Genomic DNA, 22,025 nt, shown 5'->3' with positions numbered 1-22,025 from the left:
GCGATCACTATGATCACTATATTCACTATGCCTCGCTTGCTTTCAAGGCCGTACCCAGGGTGGGAGTTTGACCCCCCCCCACCGAAATGTTTGTCTAACTCGTGAAAACGTAGAAAAAATTCATATAAACAAATTTCCGATGCGTTTTTTGAAGATTTTTGTGTACCCCCCCCCCCCCCACCAAAAAAATAATGAATCATGGATACGGCCCTGATTGTACCTGCCATTTTGGTCAAGGAAAGAAAAATATTCTTCCCAAATATAGTAGAACGGACACAGCAGTATGTAATCCGTTGTTTTGAAATGCCTTTCTTAATTTCGATTCTTATTGTCCGCTTCTCAGATTATTTCTTGCATTTTTGGCTTAATTCATAAGAATATTACTTAATTTTCATATTTTTTTTAATTATTTTTAATACACTGTCTTTTTTTTTGGTTTGGATAATAAATAAACTATTTATGGGCTTCGAACAAGTATGACGCATTTCATTTTGTGAACATCAGCTGTACGACGCGTAAATGGAACAACCGATGACAATTAACCTAGCTTATCAGATAAATAACCAATTCAAACGGAGACGCGCTCAATGCAATGACAACCTAGACTTATAGTAAATTCGATGTAAAAAAAAAAAAAAAATACCATATACTGTATTTAAATCATGAAAAATATGTACATATTTCTGATAAGTATGACATTACGCGTACTATTTACATATATATATGTACAAACAAGAAAAATCAAAATGACTTAGTGACAGATATAAAAAGTGTCATGGCTACTGCTAAAACACAATAAAAAGGAATGTAACTCCAATATCATAACTAAATGTATAAACATCAAAATGCAATACCAACAATAATTTAAATAAACAATATATATTTATCTATCAATATTAATTTTAAATTATTTTTGATAGCTATAACCATTAAAATTTGTTCAAAGCATGCAATAATATCACAAACATACTCGCAAAAAAAGCAACATCTTTTAACAGATGGGTACACCTTTCTTTAGATGGGCACAGGTAACATACCAAATAAGGATGCAAACGATCATTAGCCCACTAATGTGAGGTCAACTATTCTTCTTCGGGACCACCCTCTATCCCTTTTCTCTTTCTTGATTGGCTTACGTATATCCCTAGTTTCACTCGTACTAATATTTTATATTTTTATTTATTTTTTTTTGGGACATATTAACCTAAACAAAAGAATAAAAAAGCATCTTCATATAAGGATGACCACTGTCCTACTTTTTACGAGTTTTTTTTTTATTAGAATTTTGCTTTACTCATCAATTTTTTTTATATTCCTTTTTCATCAATTTTAGCAAAACAAAAATCCTCTAACGGTATTTATCTCCTTATCATACGAAAACAGCAGATCAATGATTAATTTACGAAAGAAGGCCCTGGCCAAAAAGAGCTAAGGGTAAAGAGAAAGAACTAATTCATCTTCTTAGTCCTAATCAAAATTGTCAATTAAAAAGAAGGGATTTCAATATGGAGGGAGTAAGCCAGAGCAATGGCTGCCAACACCTGGCACATGTAATCCTCGGAGTATTTAGCGAAAAAAGTCTGAGATACGAGACAAAGTCATCAACAATCGTTCAATCAAATGTATTTCACATTTGGTCATATCCAAAATCGAGATATCACACACCATAATCATTTTATTGTGCTCTTGAAGCAAAGTTCTAACAGAAGAAAATAAATTATGTTATGGAAGACAAATCGACGTCGATGTGTGAAATATGGCGCATCTGTCTAACTGGAAGCAAAATTCTTTTCTAAACATCCTACGGAATTTGCGATTTAATAAAGGTAGGCTTTTTATGTAATAATGAACAAAAATCTGTGCAAAAACAGGAAGTATTTTATTCATCTTAATCACGGCTTTGATACCATGTGAGACGAAATTTCCCCCCTAATCCAACATGAAAAGGAACTAGCATTCATCCATATCGAGACCCTTTTTAAGACAAGAGTGTGCCAAAAAATCAACTACTCAAACAAAATTCTATTCATGTACCTTAAGAATACTCTAGCGGATTTTAGTCCAATAGCCACATTTAAGTAGGCGCTTACTTCATAAAAGGTAGAAATTACTCATGACTGGTACAAAAAAGTTCAAGTATTTCTTAGAAGACAACTGCACATGATTTGGCACTGTGTACCAAAAGGAATCCGAACTACTCGAATGAACACCATAGCTTCAAAAAATTTTGTCTTAAAACACTTTTCTTCGCAAAATTAATTTGTGCGCCCTCGTGACATTGTTGGAGATACCATATCCATATACACATGCCACTCTTTCACAGAACGATTTGACGATACCCAATCCCAAATTCATTTCTTGTCTTTTATCTGTGTCCCTACCTGCATCATAACAACCCCATAACAACTTTTCCTTTGGTTTTATTACTTTTAATGAGCAAGAAGGAGCAAGATTTTGACTCTTGGCGAAACCGATATAATATCCGTACATTTACGCTTGGTGTTTTAATTACGTGTGAAAATCGGTTTAACGCTTTCCTTATGACTGTACGCTACATCTCAGTCCCAAAGAATAAATTTAAGGTCCTTGAAAATACAAGGACAAGGTCAGGTTACATATATCAAGAGAGAGTACTATTTGCTGGATGGTCCATTCAAAGATGGCTATGGCACAGAAAAACAGCCTTATCAGGGCACCCAAGAAAAAGAGGAAAGAAGTTGAGGTCTTATGTCTCAGAGGATAAATCCGTAAAATCAAACTTAATGACCGTCAAAAAGCCAATGACGTTGTACAATATCGCTTCTAGACGGTGACTCAGTAACCCCATGCCTGTGTAAAAAACGTTCAACTTCTTTAAAATCTTAATTTATATTTTTTTATGACGAAGTTATTTCAACATGAGTATTATAGGAAGTCAGAAAACAGTTTTTATAATAGCTTTTTTACGGTTATAAAAATAAAAAAGGGAAAAGTTAAACGAATTGAAGAGAAAGGCAGAAATACAAGTTGACTAGTAGTAAGGTAAGCAGCACTCAAAGATGAACAAAAAAAAAAAAACGAAAACAATTTAGATACATTAAATGGGTAATAGTTTTGTAGCAATCACAGGTTTAGCAGCAAATAACTTATTTGGAAGTAGTAGCCAATAACTTCTCCTTCTCAAAAATCGCAGCCATATTTTTAATTCTATTCTTATCCACATCCCTGATTATATCTCTTCCGGACTGAAGTCTCCCAGTCGGTGAAATTACAATTGATCTCAGTTTCACTTCCTCTTTTTTTAAGTGTGCTTTTTTATCTTCTTGTTTCATAATTTCACTTTCCTTTTCCTTGGTCCAGTTTGCAACAAGCTCTTTTACGTTAATATCATCACCAATGAGCTCACTTTCAACTCGCGGAGGTGTCCCAAGTCGATTTATTCGCTCGGAAATCGAATCGTTTTTCGTATCCAATTTCAAGTCTGATTTAAACGATTGTAAATCACTTTTAGTCGAGTTTCTGCGCATAGAGCGATTATTCCTAGAAAGTTCAAGTTCTGTAGATAAAGGGCTTAGACATTCAATTCGGGTTGGACTGCCCGCTTTTTGCTTCAATCGGATTAGCATGTCATCTTTTTCTCCTCGAAAGCTTTCAGACTTGAATTTTTCACGGAGCTGAGAACGTCTTTCTTCTTTATATTTTTCGATTCTTTGACGAGTGTTGGGGTCGTTCATGTCGACAAGGACTTTCGCGTCGATCAATCGGTCGTTTAGTTCAGTTAAAGACAAATTGTCACTATTTAAAAGATGTGATTCGTCATTAGGAGCACTTTTTGGTCTTACGATTTCATCGTTTGTGGCAGTTCCTTGTATTAGACTTATTCCCCCTTCAAGTGATTTTGTCTTGTTGTCCAGATCTTCAACCTCTTTTCCCCCCTCAAACTGGTTTAGTAAATCCTTGACACTAGCTTTTTTATCCGTCTTGCGTTCATATCGAGTAACAGGGGTTATCAATGCTGGTCTTGCACATACAATACCATCAACAAGTCTAGCGTCAATTTTTGGATTGATGTTCTCTTTCGATTCAGTTGCTGGGGGCACTTCATGCCTTCTCGTCACTATTTCATCTCTAAACTTTCGCGCGTGAATTAAATCCCTTCCTATTTCTGATTCAACACGTCGCTTTGATTCGTCTGTCTCCAAAAACGAAAGCCGACGAGCAGGAGACGTATGAGTATTTAGCTCTGATTCCGTTCTGCACCGATTCCTACTTTCAGACGTTGGTGGCTCCAGTACTAAGGAGAGAGAAGGGCGTTTAGGGGTGACTGGAGACTCAATTAGACTCATTCGTCCATGTACTTTTTCTAGACTGCTTGTAGAGTGGACAAGACCGCAAGATTTTTCTTCAGTACATTTTGGCGTCGGAAGTTTCTGTTCTGTTTCAGAAATCGCGCTAGCAAGTGTCGGACTTTTCATATTGATCTTAGATGGCGTTACCGTAGTACCCTTTATTACAGCAGTTTCAAACTTGGAAAGGTCAAGTTTCTTTGGTCTATCAGGGATTTCTTTTGTTTTTGGCGTGGAACATTGGCTAGGGTGATTTGAAACTTGGGAGACAACTTTTGGTTTTACATCTGTCTTAGATTTCTTAGCTCTCCAAGGTATTGGAAATTCAACAGTGACAGAAGTAGACCTATCTAGTGATTTGTTATCCTGAGGGGTTTTGACTGGCTCAATTGGTTCAGAAACTGCAGATTTTGGTGACTCCGTTGCGCATATTTTCGACGGAGTTTTAATTTTCTGTATAATCGAAGAAGCGTCCTTTATTGTACTTTTTTCGGTGGATGGCTCACGAATTATTTCATTAACTTCTTCAATGGATCTTTTTAACACTTTAACTTGCTGATAGACAACTTCTTCCGATTCAATTGTAGAAGGTGGCGAAGGCATAAGATGCAAATCTGAAACGGAGATATCTTCGTACAAGTTATTGTCAGTCACTGAAGATTTGATAATAGCCTTCAATTCAGACTCCTTTAAAATATTTTCGTATGAGATACCACTGTCTTCAACCTTGTCTTCCGGGGCATTCCCATTACAATTCTCATATGGAACATCTTTTGGAACTGAGTTTCTAGGAGCCGGCTCTGGCGGTAAGTTTTCATATGTTAAGTTAGGCTCAGTTCCAACATTTTCATATTCTAATTGATTAGCAGAATGATTAATGTTTTCATATGTACTTTGAACATTTTCGTATGTATCAGAAAGTTCAGTGCCAAAAGTCTCGTATGGTCTCTCTTCAGTGGAAGTAAGACATTCATACGGACGATTATCCAGCAACTGTTCATACGAGGTTTCATCTTCTCTTTGTAGCACTTCGTATCGAACTTCTTCTTTGACGAGTGGCTCATAGTTTTCATTTTCCTCGTTTTCCTTTTTTATCAGTTCGTATCCTGAAGTATCATAAGGACCGCTTGACTCCTGGCTTGAATACAAAATGTTTTCATAAAACTCATCATGTATAACAGCGTTATAGCTGGGCGGAGCTGAGTCAGCAACACTTTCATATGGCACGCTTATGTCAACAGAACTAAGTATGTTCTCATAGTCAATATTCACAGCAATTTGAGGTCGCGTCTGAAGGGCAAGACTTTGATCAACTGTCACTGGTAAGCTAATACTGCATTCTGAGATGGGTACTCCAGTTTCTTGCTCCGTTGTCTCATGAACAGAAATATTATCAAGAGAATCACTGCGATCTACTGTTTCACTTATAATATCCCCAACTTGAAACTCTGTATTTTCAGGTGTACTATCACCGCTTTTTTTGTCGGAGATTTCATAGACTGGATTAAAAGCGCATTGAAGACCCGTCACTGACACGGCCCGGTTCACAGCGCTAGCAACATGGGCACTTATTATCTCTTTCTCTACTTTAGTTCGTTTTGGATCACTGGCTACACACGATTCCTCCTGACTTTTATCCCTCATCATTTCTTCGCTACACATCATATTCATATCTGAATTATCTAAATTTAAGGTGCTATCTAATTGCATATCACTCAACACAAATGATTCATCCACTTCATTCAGCGGCTGATGATTGATTTCCCCTGGTTCAAAAAGGATATTAAAATATGAGTCATGAGATGCACTCCGGTTATGGGTTCTGATTTCCACTGGCTGAGAATCATCTTCTTGTGTTACCACGGAAGCCAATATGAGATCGCCGGCTTGTGGACTTGTAACTGCAGGGTTTTCAATACACTCTGAGTTTCTACTTGAGCATGTTGAGCACGACACCTTGAGGGATTCTGCACTCTTAACTGGTCCAAGTTTTCGCCGTCGGGGCAGGCTCCCTTGTCTTGTTATTGGCGTAGTAACTTGATCCTTTAAAAAAAATAAATATATGTATATTGCTTTGTTCTAAGTTAAACACTTTCAAACGCTTACACAGACTTATCCTAACTATTTTCTAGTGCAAAAAGTTTTCACTTTTTTCTTAACCTGACACAGAAAACAGAGAAATATATAGGAGTGTTTACTATCACCAAGGTCTACTCTGAACAATAATAAACAAAAAGGAATACATTTCTTAGAAAGTCCTCAAGAAATTTTTTCTCCTTCTGTTATTCTCATTAGCATTTTTTTTACTTTTCAAACTCAAAACACTTTTTCTCAAGAAGAAAGGGAGACAATAACAAGTAATCAAAAGTTTGACGAAAAATTACAGGATATCCCACAGCTATCCCCCTTTAGCTCAAAGCTAGCACTTTTCAAAAATCTACACTCAGCTCTTTACTTCATGAAAGCATTTTATTCTCAAGACAGGTAACAAGTAATTTGTATTAATGTAAGAACTGAAAAAAAACTTTAATCACAGACGAAAAAATGCACAGTTAAATTTATTATTTACGAACCCATTAAAGGATAGGGCCCCCTTATTAAATGATACCACTCAAGACCAAACGGAGTATCCGAAGATGTAGGAATATTGCCAAAGAGCAAGGGAGGTTTTTTAACTTTTCGTAGGGGCAGTGTATTTTGAACATTTGAACAAGAAAAATATATAAATAATACAGCTTTTAGCTGGATAATATGGCAGCAATATGGTATATAGTTAGTGTTGGGCGATATTGGATATCGATGTATAAGACTAAATATCGATGTCGAAAACGATATTATTTCGGCTTTTTCTTGTATCTAGGCTACCGCTGAAAGTCTAACAGAAAAGACCCAAAATAGAAAATTGTTTCGCAAATGGCCAAGAAGAAGAATATTGTATTCAGCCAATTGACTCTCATATACTGATACGCGACAAGGACAGCTGTATCCATAAGTTGACATAGCCAGTTCTCAAACTACGTTTCGTGAGGGTGGACTCTAAAATTTTGATGAGGACTTGCGAAAGGTTTGGCTAGATATAATACCTTCTAGGCCTATAGGCCCTGTTCAGATCACACTCGTAGCAATTGCCACATACTTCAGTCCGCGTTTCAATAAATTGTATATTACCCCTGACGATCTTCTCCAAACTGAGAGTAAAATATCAAGAGACATGGATTTGGCCTTACTGTAATCTGTATCAACAGATGCAAATGCCGTGATAGTTTCTGTGATTCAGCCACTAAAGAATCAAACCAGTTTGTGGGGATCACGTGAAGAAGTTTCAATAATCAATGCAAGGCAAGCTTCGTTAGCAGCTGCATCTGTCATGGCTCTCCAGATTTTCAGTAGGGAATCTCCATTTCCAAGAAAAACTGATCCACATAAGTCGTGGAAGTCTTGTAATAAGGGTCTCAGAAATACCTATACGATGTTATCATGAAATTAATGTCCATGCTCGCCAGCAATATCCTTTCTGGGAGTGGATTCCAAGTCTGATCAATTAATTAAATAGTTCGTGGTAACAAACTGTAGTTAAGGAGCAACTCAGCTAAATAGCAACGGAAACTTTAAAACAGTTTTAGCAATAGCAACGGAAACTCTTGAAACAGAGTTTCAATATCAATGGATACATCAAATGAATTGGCTTTTTAAGCCAACTTCAGACATATAAAATTCATGAAGTTTAATATACCCATCAAAAAGTAGGAGCCTGAGAAAATTTGTCTGATTTTCGAGAAAGGGTGGAAACGCAGGTAAAAAAAGTAAAAAAATCTTAATAGTAATTGGCATCATCAGATTAGGTATATCAGAGAGCCTTACTGTAAGAGTTTCTAGCGTCCATCAGCAAGAATAATTTTTGTCAGAAGACAGATTAGGGATGCGTGTTTATGTGTTCTGTTCCACAGGCTATAATTCACCTATTTTTTTCTTTTCGGGGTGATAATATCGAACCAATGGTCATATAAGATTAGGAGAGGGCTTTCTCAAACGGGAACCACACTTCTAGTTCCCCATTTCGTGACCAAAACGATTGGGGGAGGATAAATAGATTACACCCCCTCCCATGCCCCCTTTTCTGAAGTCATCTGATCAAAATTTTAAGATAACCATTTCTACCACCATAGCTGAAACGCCAAGTAATCATGTCTTTAAGGATCAAACGACCCAGCAAATCCCTTGGAAAAGGATTGTAAGTTGTGGGATTTGTCTAGTGTTTAAATATAGTATTTGTTATTGGGAAGTAAACAGACATCTTTTGGGGATAGTGAATTTTCTGCGGGGGGGATTTCCCAAGGGAAAAATTTTCTGTGGGGGAATTTCCTTAGGGGAGGGAAGTTTCCAAGGGTGAATTTTCAAAAGGAAACTATATACAGGAGAATTAACCAGCATTCTTATATATTTTTTTCTTTATTCGACTTACTTTCTCTTTGCCAGTCCAATTTTACACGGGGAGATATTCCTGGGAAATTCTCTGGAGTAAATTTTCAAAGGAACTGAATTTTTTGGGGGGATTTTCTGCAAGACTTGTCTAGAGTAAGGGGGATCTTACACGAAAGAAAGTTTCCAAAGAAGAATTTTCTTGGAGGGATTTTCCATGGAGAGAAAAGGCATATTTTTTGGAATTGTTTGAAAAACAATCGGAGATTAGATACAGAAACACATTTTTTTTCAACTAAAAGTAAGGAGCAGTATTGAAACTTAAAAAATACAAAATTTATGCCGTGTTCGAGAGGGATTCCCCGTTTCGATGCCTCACTCTTTACGCTAATTTTAAATTTTTGTACAAATTATTCAGAAACAACTCCTAAGACACAAGAGACGTTTAATTAGAGTAAATAAAATTCAAAATACATAAAGAAACTTCGACGTGAAGAGTGAGGTACTGAGCAGGGGTTATTCCTCTCGTATAAGGAATAATTTCTGTTCTTTTAGTTTAATGTTGCTTTTATTTAATTACTGAAAGCAGAGCCAATTCTCAGGGAGAAATATTGGCATGTTGTTGAATTTAAATAGCCAAAAATAGCTAGCTGCTTATTTTTCTTTGTGCTGAGCCCGAATAATTCCAAATAAGGGTTTTTGTGATATTCATTCATGTTATGGAAGTTTTTTGTATTTTATTCAAAACTTGGAAAAATCGTGCAAGATACGTTTTAATTATAATTTTGGTTATAGACTTTTGGCAAAACCAAAACCTAAAGTTAACTGAACAAAAAACTGATCAGAAATATCGAAATCGATATATCGTTTAATCAAATTATAGTCCAATACTATATATAGTATACGATATTGCACAGTATTCGTCAAGCTAAACGTACTTAAACATTTTGTCCTCTTCAAAGCAAGTTCTCCCACATTTTACTAGGTAAATACAACCCTAAAATGTACCCCACAGCATAGAAACTCGCTTCATAACTTCTACGAGAAAAATAACTCATTTTCAAGTGTCAGATTTGCCTAATGGTTTTGTGTAAGAAGAAATATTTTCCTTTAACTCTCAAACTCCTTAATCTACAGTCGTGTAAGATATTCCCGATGAGGTAAAGCCATATAGGTGCATCATAGTACTACAAGAGACAAAATATTAAATGCTAATATGAATGTTGTTTGATCTTAAATTCTAAGGTAGTATTTGTTGTATAAGCCCGTTAAAAAAAAATTCCTCATTGGACAAAATCTAGTGATAAAAAAACTTTCTTCGACTAGGGCACTCTTAATCATCAAAATTAGCAAAATACTCTGTATCACCTTTGGTAATAAAAAAAAAAACAAAAACAAAAAAAAAGCAAAAAAAAAACATGGAGAAAGAAAAAAAAGAGAGGAGATACACATAATTTTTATATGAGCAAGGGACTTAGATTTAGAACAACAAGGCCTATTTTCTGACAAAATAAATTGTAATTGTTTTTTTGGTTGGTGAGTGTCACCCCACAGTATGGACATGGTGTGTAGATGCTGCCCGGTAGCATTATTATTATTTTATATTTGCTTTTGGATGAATCAATATTGTTTTTTTTTATGTAAATTGTTGTTAAGGTTAAGTGGCTATATCATGTCATATCAAAGAGTCGTCGAGAACGAATTTCATTATCCGTGCAAGGTTACCTAAATTTACAAAATTCATCCAATTACCATGAAACTCTATAAGGGTAAATCCTTTAGGTGCCCTGGTACAGGCCTCCGTTAGGTACTAATTGAGGCACTGCATCAAGACGATTTTCTATTGAAGAATAAAGAAGATAATTGTAAATAACGTTAAGGATAAAAAAATCAAACTAATTAGTGAAAAAAGGAAATAAGAATTCGCCGGATCGTTCAAGCATAAGAGATGAATTATAATACAAGGCCTTTAATAAACAATGTTGGTCTAATAAAAACTTTATATCGTCGGGGAAAATCATACGTAAAAGAATGCAAACTCAAAGAGTAGAAAGGATAAAACTAGAAATAAAAGTTCAGAATGTCTCTACAATTAACCTGAATATTTTACTATAAACCATCTTCCTAAGAAATAGCACTGCGCTTTTTCTTCAGTTATATACTCACCTTGCGGCTAATATGAACAACGGGTCCGGCACTAACAGAAGACAATGTTCTTGAGTGACCTTTTGCAGATGAACTTGGTTCCTCTCTGGTAGCTGAGCTGCTTTGTCCTCTTGACTTTGAAAAGAAGGACTTCCAACCCGATGGCGATTTCTTTTGTTTAATACTTGAATTTCTTTTGTTCGGCAGTTGAATAACAGTGTGATATTTCGGCAATGTTGCTGGTCCACCGCCTGCAAATTTTATTGCATGAATAACTTGGCATGTTTCTCATAGACACGGTGAATATTCAACGAAGCACGAAAGCTTAGTCATCCTATCTACGTATTTTGACTTCTACTGTCATAAAAAAAAATGAACACAATAATTATTTGATTCAGAACCAGCAAGGTCTACGCACATACGACTAAGGCAAGGGGACTGTTAGCTGCCATTTTTGAGTCACAAGACAAGGTCTGAAAGAAACTCCAATACGCTAAGGAAACACCTGCTATCAACATGATTCTAACTGGTGATTTCAGCAAGACTAGACAGAAACTTGGCAAATTCAATTGGGTGATGCAGTATTAGACTTCACATCACGTTTCTGATAGCGGCTTCGGCCATTTACAAAAACACAATGGAAATAAGAAAAAGAAATCTCCCCAACGAAAACAGCGCTTGTGCTTATTCTATTTGCTACCAGGAGTGATCGTATTGAACTAGTAGTCCTTAAATACAGGGAGGGAAGTCATTCAAACGAATATTAAAGTTTTAATGTCCTTTTCATTAAAAAAAAAAAATAAAAAAAAAAAAAAAAAAAAAAAATGCCACAGCAAAGTTGTAGTTTCTGCGAGTGTATGAAACAAAATAACAATTTGGCCTTTATCAAGCCAAAATGCTATCGTAAATAAATTCGTGAATAGTTGCGTACCAACTATTAGACATATGCGGTTTAATGTATCTTTATGCGGATGGGGTGAGGGATATCCCCTATAAAAATATTTGATTATAGAAATTCCATAGAAAAGCTGGAAAACGAAAAAAACACAATGGAAATGGATATGGATATCCTATAATCACTTCTGATATTCTAAACTACCTCCAAACAATTTTTAAAAGGTGAGATTTTTCAGATATCATTATCTATTTCGAAGTTCTAGTTGTACGAATAATAAGCTTGAATGTAAAAAAAAAGATTAGTAGAGGAAGGAAGAACATGGCGGGGAACCACCCTTGTGTTTAAGAGAGTCCTGGTAAAATTTCATGTTAAAAAATCAAACAGTTCGTGCTAACTATAAATAAAGAGCGATCTTTGTCAACAGAGATTTGTCAACAGAGATCAAAACTCTAAATAAAAATTCAACTACAATATTTGCATCCACAATACTAATTTTAAAGCTGGTTCAAAACATATAAATTTCAATAATTTTAGAAAATCGATTAAACATCCCCGAGAGGATAAGCTTTTGATGAAAACGACGTAATGAATCCAACATGTCGACAACCCTAATGATACTACCGACAAAAATAATGAATTTTCGGAGAAGGATAGTCACATATGCATGTTTGTTTTCTTTTTCCCAGGAGCGATTGCATCAAAGCAATGGCCTTAGATTATCGAAAGAGGGATCAGTCAAACGAAAATTTAGAGATTAAGAAATAAGAGATCATCGACACTAGGGAGCAGGCTTCTGGCATTTTGCCCCGCAAAAGGACAATTACATAAAACCTCAAAAGTGCGATTTAAGCCTAGATTTTCAAACCCACCATGAGATGAGCTTCAAAAGAATATAATAAAGAAGAAGGATTTAATTCCAAGACCTATCATCTTTCAGAAAAAATAGATGAATATAGGATGAAGCGTGCAATATTGGTACAGAGTGGGTGAGCTTACGGTAAAAAACGCCAAAAAAAAACAATGTTTAACTGAAAAGTTATTTTTAGTATATCAAAGCATTGCGACAAAAGCTGAGCTTCACTGTAAAAAGTGAAATGATTTTGATTCCGTCTTATTTAGCAAATTTATACTTTATGCTAAAAAAAAAACAAAAAAAACTGTATGAGCCCTCCTTTTTCGAAGAATTATTACGCCAAATTTAACTTTAGTGTGAAGATTGGAGGTTGAGGGAATGGCAGTCCCTCCATGGTTAGGACAACCCTAAACATGGAAATAAACCAAAAAAGAATTTAATCTAGAAAAAACTAGTTTTTCAGACGAAAATAATTGTTGAATTAGAACTTAAGACGAGCAGAATCCATCCTGTATATGAAGGGAGCTCAATCCCCTACTCTGTCTGCTAAATTTTCGAATTCCCCCAGGGCTACAAGAACGAGTTCTCTAACACAGGGGTAACGGAATCAGTTTTTTCCCACGGTGTCTTAAAAATGGAAGGGATTATTGATACACGTTGGCTTTAAAAAATAAACTTTTCAGTGCAAATGTTTTGAAGGTAAATCGGTAAACATACCAATTCCAATTACTTGCTGATTATATTTGTTGCATTCCAAAGTGCTTTAACTAAATGTAAAATTACCGTTAAGAGTGAGAGCTCCCCTTCCCAATATGTAAGATAGAATGATGTTTTCTGTAAGTTTGATATCACTTTTCACTTTAACTTGATTCTTCTTTTTTTCATTAAATACTTGGCAGGAGGTCATGAAGAAGATCCAGGCGGTGGTTAACAAGAGCCCTTATTGCATGATACACGTCCCATATCTTGTTTAAAAGAAATCCCACATGCTTTTCAATCATTTGAAGGAAGGGGGGAGGAGGAGAAGGAAACCACAACTGTCGTTCTCTTCTATTTTGAAGCTTAGTGCCAGCAGCACGTCAATAGCCAACATCCACTAGCAGCAATACAACTTCAGTATATTTTCTGATTTCCGATTTTTCTACAAAAGTTCGAACTGTCAACTGCAAATCCGACACTATTTACTAACCACATATATTAATCCTGATATTTGTGTCAGATATTTACGTTTTTGCTTGGCTAAACAGTGAGTTTGACACAAAGAGATTAAAGGGTAATTACAATGAGCATAACAAAATCGAGACAGCCAACACTATAAATCTTCCTAAAAATCGAAGGTACTGATTATAGGATGAATAAGATATAAACATATGCTCAATGTAAAAGCTACGCTTGGTTAATTGAATATCACCATGATCAATAAAAATAGTTCCGTAAGCTTACTTTTTCAATTGGCAGACTGTTCTAGTTTTATCATAAATATTATACACTTTGCTAGATTTACGGGAGTAAATCTTTCTTTTATGCCTAAGGGGAACATGGAAATCAAAACCAGAATAAATGACTAAATTTGGAAACTGAGTTGGTAATGCAACCCTCTTTTTTCATTCTTTCTTCCTTTTTCCTGTTAATCAAAAAGCCATTTTCTCTCTTTCATACAGCTATGTTGTTCTCTTTATAAACGAGAATAAAATGAATCATATAGCTCTTAAAATAGTGATGGAGTCATGTCTATATAGAAACACAAAAAACTCAATCTTTACGCCATCACTTCAATTCTTCTAGGGAGGAGTGTCCGCATGTCACAAATTTGGGGGAAAAGGGGTCTATCCGCTTGAGAGTATAAAAACAATGGTTGGCTGAAATATGAAAGACAGATGTGAAATAAAGCCTCAGCGTAAAACCCTTCGTAATAAGCCTAAGGAGAGTACAGACGTATTTGTAATGAATTGCATAGAGATTGAATTGCAAGATATAATTCTAGGTGCTGCCAGGCATCGGTTTCAGATCCATTTGAAAGGGTTAACATCACACTTGCTGAGTGCTAAAGTACCTTGATCGTTTTTCGTCCTAAGTAACAATGATAACTTTCTCAGGCTAAGAAAAACAAAATCTTGATATATATATATCTCTGTCCTATTATCTGTAGATGGAAATGTGTTAGATAGAGTACATGAGAGTTTTTCTAGCGCTTCAGGTCAACTTGTGCCACACACTACTACCATCTGTCAATTCCTTAAAGCAGAGTTTCGTCACTATTTTTTTTTAGATTAGCGTTTTGTTTTAATAATGTCAGTATCCAGCAAAAAATAGAAAACTACCTTTTTACCCGGGTAACGACAAATGAGTTGACTTGCTTGATATCAATTCGCATCAACCTATTGAAACAATTTCTGTCAGAATTCTTTCATTAGAACAGAGGAAGTACTAAAACTAAAATCTTAGTTAATTGACCGACACTGTTTTCAACAATTAGACAGTAACAAAACAGCAATTGAGGCATCTTTCCCTTGTTTCCAAAATTATTGTTGAAATTAAAAGACCTAACAAAGATAGTGAGTTAACCAAAGCTGCGTTTTTAGAAGCTGCAGATTATTTAGCTATCTTGAAAATAATGGCGAGATAATGTCCGCTACTCAATGGGAACAACTATCTACAAATAATTATGAGAACTAGTATCAATGATTTTTGAAGTAGTTGCACAACTTGAAATCGAGTTACGCCGCTGCATTTATTTGTCCCAGCAACTTAACGAACGAACTGATTTGTCTTATCGATTGATATAGCTGTACCAGTCGATTCAGCTCAATTAGCCTTTTTTATGAGAATAATTTTCGATGATTTTCAATTCAAAGAAGGGCCATTTCAACGGTATGCTACGGGACGAGAATTTCATAGTCTTCAAAATGATCCTGTGCAAAAGTGGAAGGCTCTGGCAAGTGATGGAGCTCCTGTGATGGTAGGTGGTGAGAATACACCAATTGCCTTATGTGGTAAGGACGACAGCTTTTCAAAATTTACGTCTAACCATTGAATGGTGCACCTAGCAATCAGGATGTGATATTTTTTTTAAAATGAGGAATGTAAGGAAAACCGCAATGTAATAAAAAAGACAGAGCTCATATACTTTTCCAGAGACTTGCTCAAGACTGACGGAAGGGCTAGGATGCCAGAATGGAGATCTATTGCTTTATACAAAGATTTGTTGGATTAGCACAAATACAGTTTTGAGACGTTTCAGAGTTACTTCCTGCTTAGGTGAAATTTTTTGAAAGAATCAGATGAATCACTCCTAGATCCAAAAGATCTAGTTTAGCAGCGAGATTTTGTTTTTCATTTAGACATAATCAGCAAGCTAAATGTCCTCAATTTGTAGCTCCAAGATATTGACCAATTTCAGATGTAGTTCACTTACAAGAATTTGGATCTGTGGCGAAAAAATTCAATCCAGGGTGAATATAAACGCTTTGTATTTTGAAACTGATTCTTGAAAAGCAATGCAAGAAATAGCTCGATCCTTGAAACAGCCTTCTTACAAAACAAAGCATACTGCAATTCTTTTAGCTTTGAAGAATCAGTTCATTTTCAGGGCTTCAAAAACAGCTTAATTATGACGGAATTTGTCACATTTCCTTTTTTAGAGACTAACACTGAAGAATTTTATGCTTATGTCAGGCAGTATGTCGAAGAAGACAACGCTGCCATGGAGATGACACTTACTGATTTTCAATGTGACCTTTTATTAAAACCATATATCCATGGCTTTCATTAAAGCCATGGATATATATGGCCATTTGTTCCTAAACAAGACTGTTTAATTTTATTTAAAGTTGGTTTACAAGTGAAGCAGAATTCAGCTCATTTATCGGTACAAGGGTTTACTTTTCCAGTATGACATGCATTTAAAACAAGTACAGGAAGATTGACTGAAAAACATTTAGAAAACTGTATTCGAATGGTCGCTATACTACCATATATGAGTCTGACATTAAAAAAAAAATGTTAATGACGCAAAGTGTGCCGGCCCTCCCATTGAACTACGTTTTTTCTGTATGATGTCAGTCGGGTATCAAAAGGACGTGTCTTTATAATTGTAAATTTCCAGAAGATTCAAAAAAAAACCTCACAACTGATTGATATGTCTGCCTTGATATGTATTGATCTTGCATATCGATCCGTTTTTGTTTTACGGTTATCAGACGGGAAACAAAAAAGTTGTGAGGCTTTTTTCTGCTCTTCTAAAAATTTGCAATTATGGAGATACGTGCTTTTGATACCCGACTGACAAAATATTTTGTTAATTGGTTAATATAAATTAGAAATACATTTTTAAAGGTAATAAGAACTGTGACCTAAAAAACATGATTGTTTTCTTACTTTGTTGGGTAGCTCACAGGAAGTTTTGTGAGCTGTTAAGCTGCTCAATCGCTTAAGCTTGCAGACCAATGGTTTGGGCTAAGGTCAACGTTGTCTTAAATGGTATAAACAACTGCTGAAACACGGAAGAGGAATAACTTAAATTGCAGTTATTTAATTTGGAAAGCTTGCATTTTGGCATATTATTTTTTGGTTTAAACCAAGGACTGCGTTTGAAACTTGTTCTAAAAATGAGTACCACCAAGAAGGTTCTTATTGATTTCGACTCATCGCATTTTAGGAGGGTATTTTATAATCTCTATAGGAGGTACTTGTTCAAGCTTATGCTGGCATATGTACACCGTTACAGTTTTCATGGAACTTAGAGTCCCCTGGCTTCAACAACAAGGAAAATCACTTTTTTTCCATGTTTAGCACTGATATGTGCTCTATTTTTCGCTTTTTTTTTCTCCACTGCTAGGGGAGCATTGGACCATCATAGAGAGCTGCTTGAGTGCTCATTTTTAAGGAAATTGATGTATGTAGTGCCTTTAGTGATAAAAAAAACACAACGTTTAAAAAAAAATCAATTTTTGGCAAAAAATGCAGTGGAATAAAGCCCAAATAATGACTCACCAACTTCAATAAATTTTTGGTCTGTTTTTCCGGCGGCCAGTTGCGCTCTATTTCGCGCTTCTTCAAGCGATAAAAGTTTTCCAGGTGTAGATATTGCCAGAGATTTCGGTCTCAGTCTTTTAGGATCTAGAAAACAATTCTTGAAAATAAACAATACACACTTGACGGCTTTCTAGAAAAAGAAATGGGAAAATAAACATAAGACTGGCAATCTTCTATAGCGCTGAAAAGGTCTTTGATACAATCCAGTGTCAAGAAATTTCAACAGTTCAAATCCGAGTAGGAAACTATTAGACAAAAGAAAGGCATAACAAAAGGGTTGATAAATAATGAGGCACTTTTTACATTGAAAGATTCGCGAGGCCACATTTGCGAAAATTGAAACTTCCTTGAAAGGTATTTAAAGATGGGACGTTATTCGTGTGAATTTCTTTGAGATTATAAAATTTATGGGTTTCAAATTTCTTTGCACCATTTCAATAGATTGGAAGATTAGTACTTTACATTTCACTTATTTTGATATTTGTTTTATTTTAGCAAAATGAAAAAATAGAACAAAAGCTAGTTTTATTCTAGTAGCTTGACTTTATATAACAATAGTTGAGGGAAATCTTCAAAAGATAAATTTTTTTCAGTAAATAATTCAGTTTAAAAAAATATAACTTCCGCTATTTCCAAGGCCACTTTTTACTTTCATTTGAAGAAACTATTTGCTCAATACAATTTCTGAACGTGTTAATATTCTATAAAAATGTTCAGAAGGATGAAGTTGCCACAACTCTTTGCAGTACATTTTAACTTAAGTTTGATTCCAATTGGGAATAGTGCTCAATGGGGATAGAAACGAACTTTTTGAGACTACAGCCTCAGCAGTAAAAAATCCAGCCTTCCCCTTAAAGATGGTAGACCCCAAAGAAATGCTCTACAACCTTTCAATCAGGCTTATGGAAAATACATGCTACAGACGAATGTAACACCCTACGGCGGCAAGGCCCGTGAAAAGAGTCGGTACAAAATAGTTTTTCAACAGTTCTAAACTCACTAGCTGTCTCAGAAAGTTAACTAAATAGCAATTCCGCTCTATTCAGATCCATTCTTTTATTTTGTGATACAAAAGGTACCGTACTTTGCTGATATACACAATGCTGTATTCAGGGGGAGGGTTTTGAAGCTTGATCTCCCCCCCCCCACAAAAAAGAAAACTGTTTCCGACTCGTAAAACGTAACAAAATGCATAGAAACACAATTCTGCGGTATTTTTCAAGTTTTTTGGACCCCCCATTCCCACCCTCAAACAAAGATTCTGGATACGATTTTGACTGTGCCATCTCGTTTTTTTTTTTTTTTTTTACTAAAAATGTCTGTTAAATTATTATAAAAATTGCTCTAATCTTGATAAATGACAAGAATGATTTAAAACATAAGATATTTATACAGCATACGAAGTGCTTCGTCTTTTTGTGAATTTGTTATGCATTCCAAGTATTTCTATAGGCAGTAGAGGGTCAAGCAGGGGGGGGGGAGACTGATACAGAACAAATGTGAGGATTCTAACACTTGAATCATAACTCTTATAAGATCAGATAAAACGGAGAAAGTGGTAATCAAACCCGGTTTAAACACAATAGGTTTCAGGTTCGATTTCAGATGAACAAATTTTTATTTAGCTTTTGCAGCTTGAAAAGACAGGAAATATCGGGTAGTGGCCGACGAAAGAGACAAGAAGAGATTAGAAGGAGTTTGTTGGAGAGGAGTGAGGGATAGTTGGAGATTGCGATTTCAGGAAGCATTAAAAGTTAAAGAAATAATATATACCAAAATCAAATATATATATATATATATATATATATATATATATATATATATATATATATATATATATATATATATATATATATATATATATATATATCGGAGCCCAGAAAAATGAAACAGTTAAACACAGTTAAACGTAGAAGCAGTTAAACATATATCTAATATATGTAACGTAAACAAATAAACTGTTATAGGTCATTTCAATGGATTACCACGTTTAATTTAAGATATAAAATATAATCTGCTAGAGTAAAATTTTCAATGAACTAGCAAATTAGGATCAGCTAATCCAAATAAATAAATGAACTCACCTGATTCAATGAGATCATTTTCAATCAATAAGTCGCTGCTAAATATGACGTTTACATATCTGACTAGATATTCTGTAACCACTGCTTGAATCCCAACACCTTGCAACGCAGCAACACCTCCAGCTTCCAGGTCCTTGCATCGAAGGAGGTTTGGTGCCCAAACTATAGCGAGGTTTTTCGCTGTCATTCCTGTCAATGAGCTATTCTCGGCAACATGGAACAAATGCCGCATCAGGTACTCAAGGGTTCTGCAAGAAAATACCTCACGCTTAGCATGATGTAACGAAGATTGATACCCCCTTAAGGGTAACATATTTCACAAAACGGAGATTATGATTAGTAAGTTGAGAAAGACGAGCAAAGATATACAAAAAAATAACCAGGGCATTGAAAAAGTTAATAGTATAGAGAAACAGTTCAATTAATTTGCCACAAAAACTGAACTCACAAGAACCAAGAAATTTACCAAGAGCCGTACGCAACTAAATAAATATTGTAGAAGCTTTGGCCATGTGGCAACTAGTAGACTACAACAAATATATAGGAGTTCCTTCCAATATATTTTTTTTTAATTCTTTTTTTACGAGTCACCTGCGCTTAAAATAAAGCAATTTTTTTTTTGTTTCTATCATTGCGCAACACTGTCCTTTTAAAATAGCACTGTCCTTTTCCAATGATTGATTTTATTTAAGTTTAGATCAAATGTATTAATCTATGCTGTTATTATGCTAAAAAAAAATTGTGTAATTCAATACAACATTCTGAAGAACGTGTTTGTCTTTGACAACAACAAAGACAACTTGTTTTCCAATATTAGTTAAAAATCAGAAGGGTGAAATCCTGAAACTATCATAAATGATATTCCAAAATAAATGTAGACAGAAGCCCAAATCTTGGCATTATGCGCACATAATAGCGATGTGACATGACCAGAATCAAAATAATTTTGTTTATCTTTAAACATACTTTTGTTGAGTGTTCAACCTTTTGGGTTTCTTAAATGCAAAAGTGTTGACCATTAGATCCTAGAATAAAGAAGGAACTAAATTAGCACCAAAATCTATTATTTGCATTTGAAAGAATACTACAACAGTAATGCCTTTTCATGTCTCTTAATTGGGTTCAATGTAGCTGGACAGACAAGTTTGCTAAATAGCGTGAAGAAACGTTCATTATTTTTCTTAGCAATTGAAACTGGTATTTTTTTTATACATCCTGGACTTTTTCCAAGTCCTACCTACATGAACCATTGCATCTGCAATAACTATCTCCCGTGATAGTAGATATTTATTATAAAGCAAAGCAGTGAAGGTAGGGTCGATGAAAGCCAACAGAACAGGTTTTAATTTAAATAATAGCGCATCTGTTCACCTTTCAAGTGGTATGATTTTTTAAAGCTAGTCATGGCTTCATTAGCTTATGGAAATCTATTAAGAACATTTAGGTAGCTTACATAGAAAGTTGGAGGATACACAAAGAACACACTTTGAGGAGAAAAAGGCCTTTTCTAATATTACCATCAACACAATAATGTCACCAAAGTTGGAAAAAAAGGAGAAACAAGTAGAAAATAAATCATTCACATTTTGCTTTTTACAACGCCCATTTTTTAGTAGTAAGACATGATATTTATTAACACTAAAAGCCTTTATGGGCCATGGTTAGTACTAAAACACACAATAACAAACAAGAGCTAAGAGCCCATATGGCACTTGTGGCGAGGCCGGAAGAGCCAAGAGTCAAGAGCTCATATGTTATGAGCTCTAGCAACATTCCAAGAATCAACCGATTGATTTAAAAGGAGAATCAGAGGCTTAATGTCGGTAGGGATTTAAAATAAGTCACGGGGTCCTTCTAAATATCAAAACATTAAGATCCGATCACCCAATCGTAAGTTATAAATAAATCATTTTTTCTAATTTTTCCTCTCCCTGCACCCCCCCCACCCAGATGGTCGAATAGGGGAAAACGACTTTATCAAGTCAATTTGAGCAGCTCCCTGACACGCCTACCAATTTTCATCGTCCTAGCACGTCCAGAAACTCCAAACTCGCCAACGCACTAACCCTGCCCCGTAACTCCCCCAAAGAGAGTGGATTCAGCACGTTTACGTCAATCACGTATCTACGACATTTGCTCATTCTACCCACCAAGTTTCATCCCGATTTCTCCACTCTAAGCGTTTTCCAAGATTTTCGGTTTCCCCCTCCAACTCCCCTTAATGTCAACAGATCTGGTCGGGATTTGAAATAAGAGCTCTGAGACAC

At 35.3% G+C, this 22,025-nt stretch overlaps 1 protein-coding gene across 6 annotated transcripts in view; it reads right to left on the bottom strand.

The window, feature by feature from the left end:
• Nucleotides 1-637: 637 nt before the first annotated feature.
• The window catches only part of LOC136027242 (GTPase-activating protein CdGAPr-like), a 225,586-nt gene continuing 204,198 nt past the window's right edge, over nt 638-22,025 (bottom strand). For all 6 annotated transcript variants that reach the window (XM_065704310.1, XM_065704309.1, XM_065704308.1 and 3 more), the window contains 4 exons: nt 19,759-20,006; nt 17,633-17,758; nt 10,911-11,140; nt 638-6,368 (listed from right to left, as the gene is read on the bottom strand). In XM_065704310.1, the coding sequence (XP_065560382.1) occupies nt 3,126-6,368; nt 10,911-11,140; nt 17,633-17,758; nt 19,759-20,006 (3,847 nt within the window). In that variant the 3' untranslated portion in view covers nt 638-3,125. The remainder of the gene's footprint in view (nt 6,369-10,910; nt 11,141-17,632; nt 17,759-19,758; nt 20,007-22,025) is intronic.

This window comes from Artemia franciscana, chromosome 5 (genome assembly GCF_032884065.1).
Source record: "Artemia franciscana chromosome 5, ASM3288406v1, whole genome shotgun sequence".
NCBI lineage: Eukaryota > Metazoa > Arthropoda > Branchiopoda > Anostraca > Artemiidae > Artemia > Artemia franciscana.
Note: the sequence above shows the minus strand (reverse complement) of the source record. Positions and strands in the feature narration are given on the sequence as shown.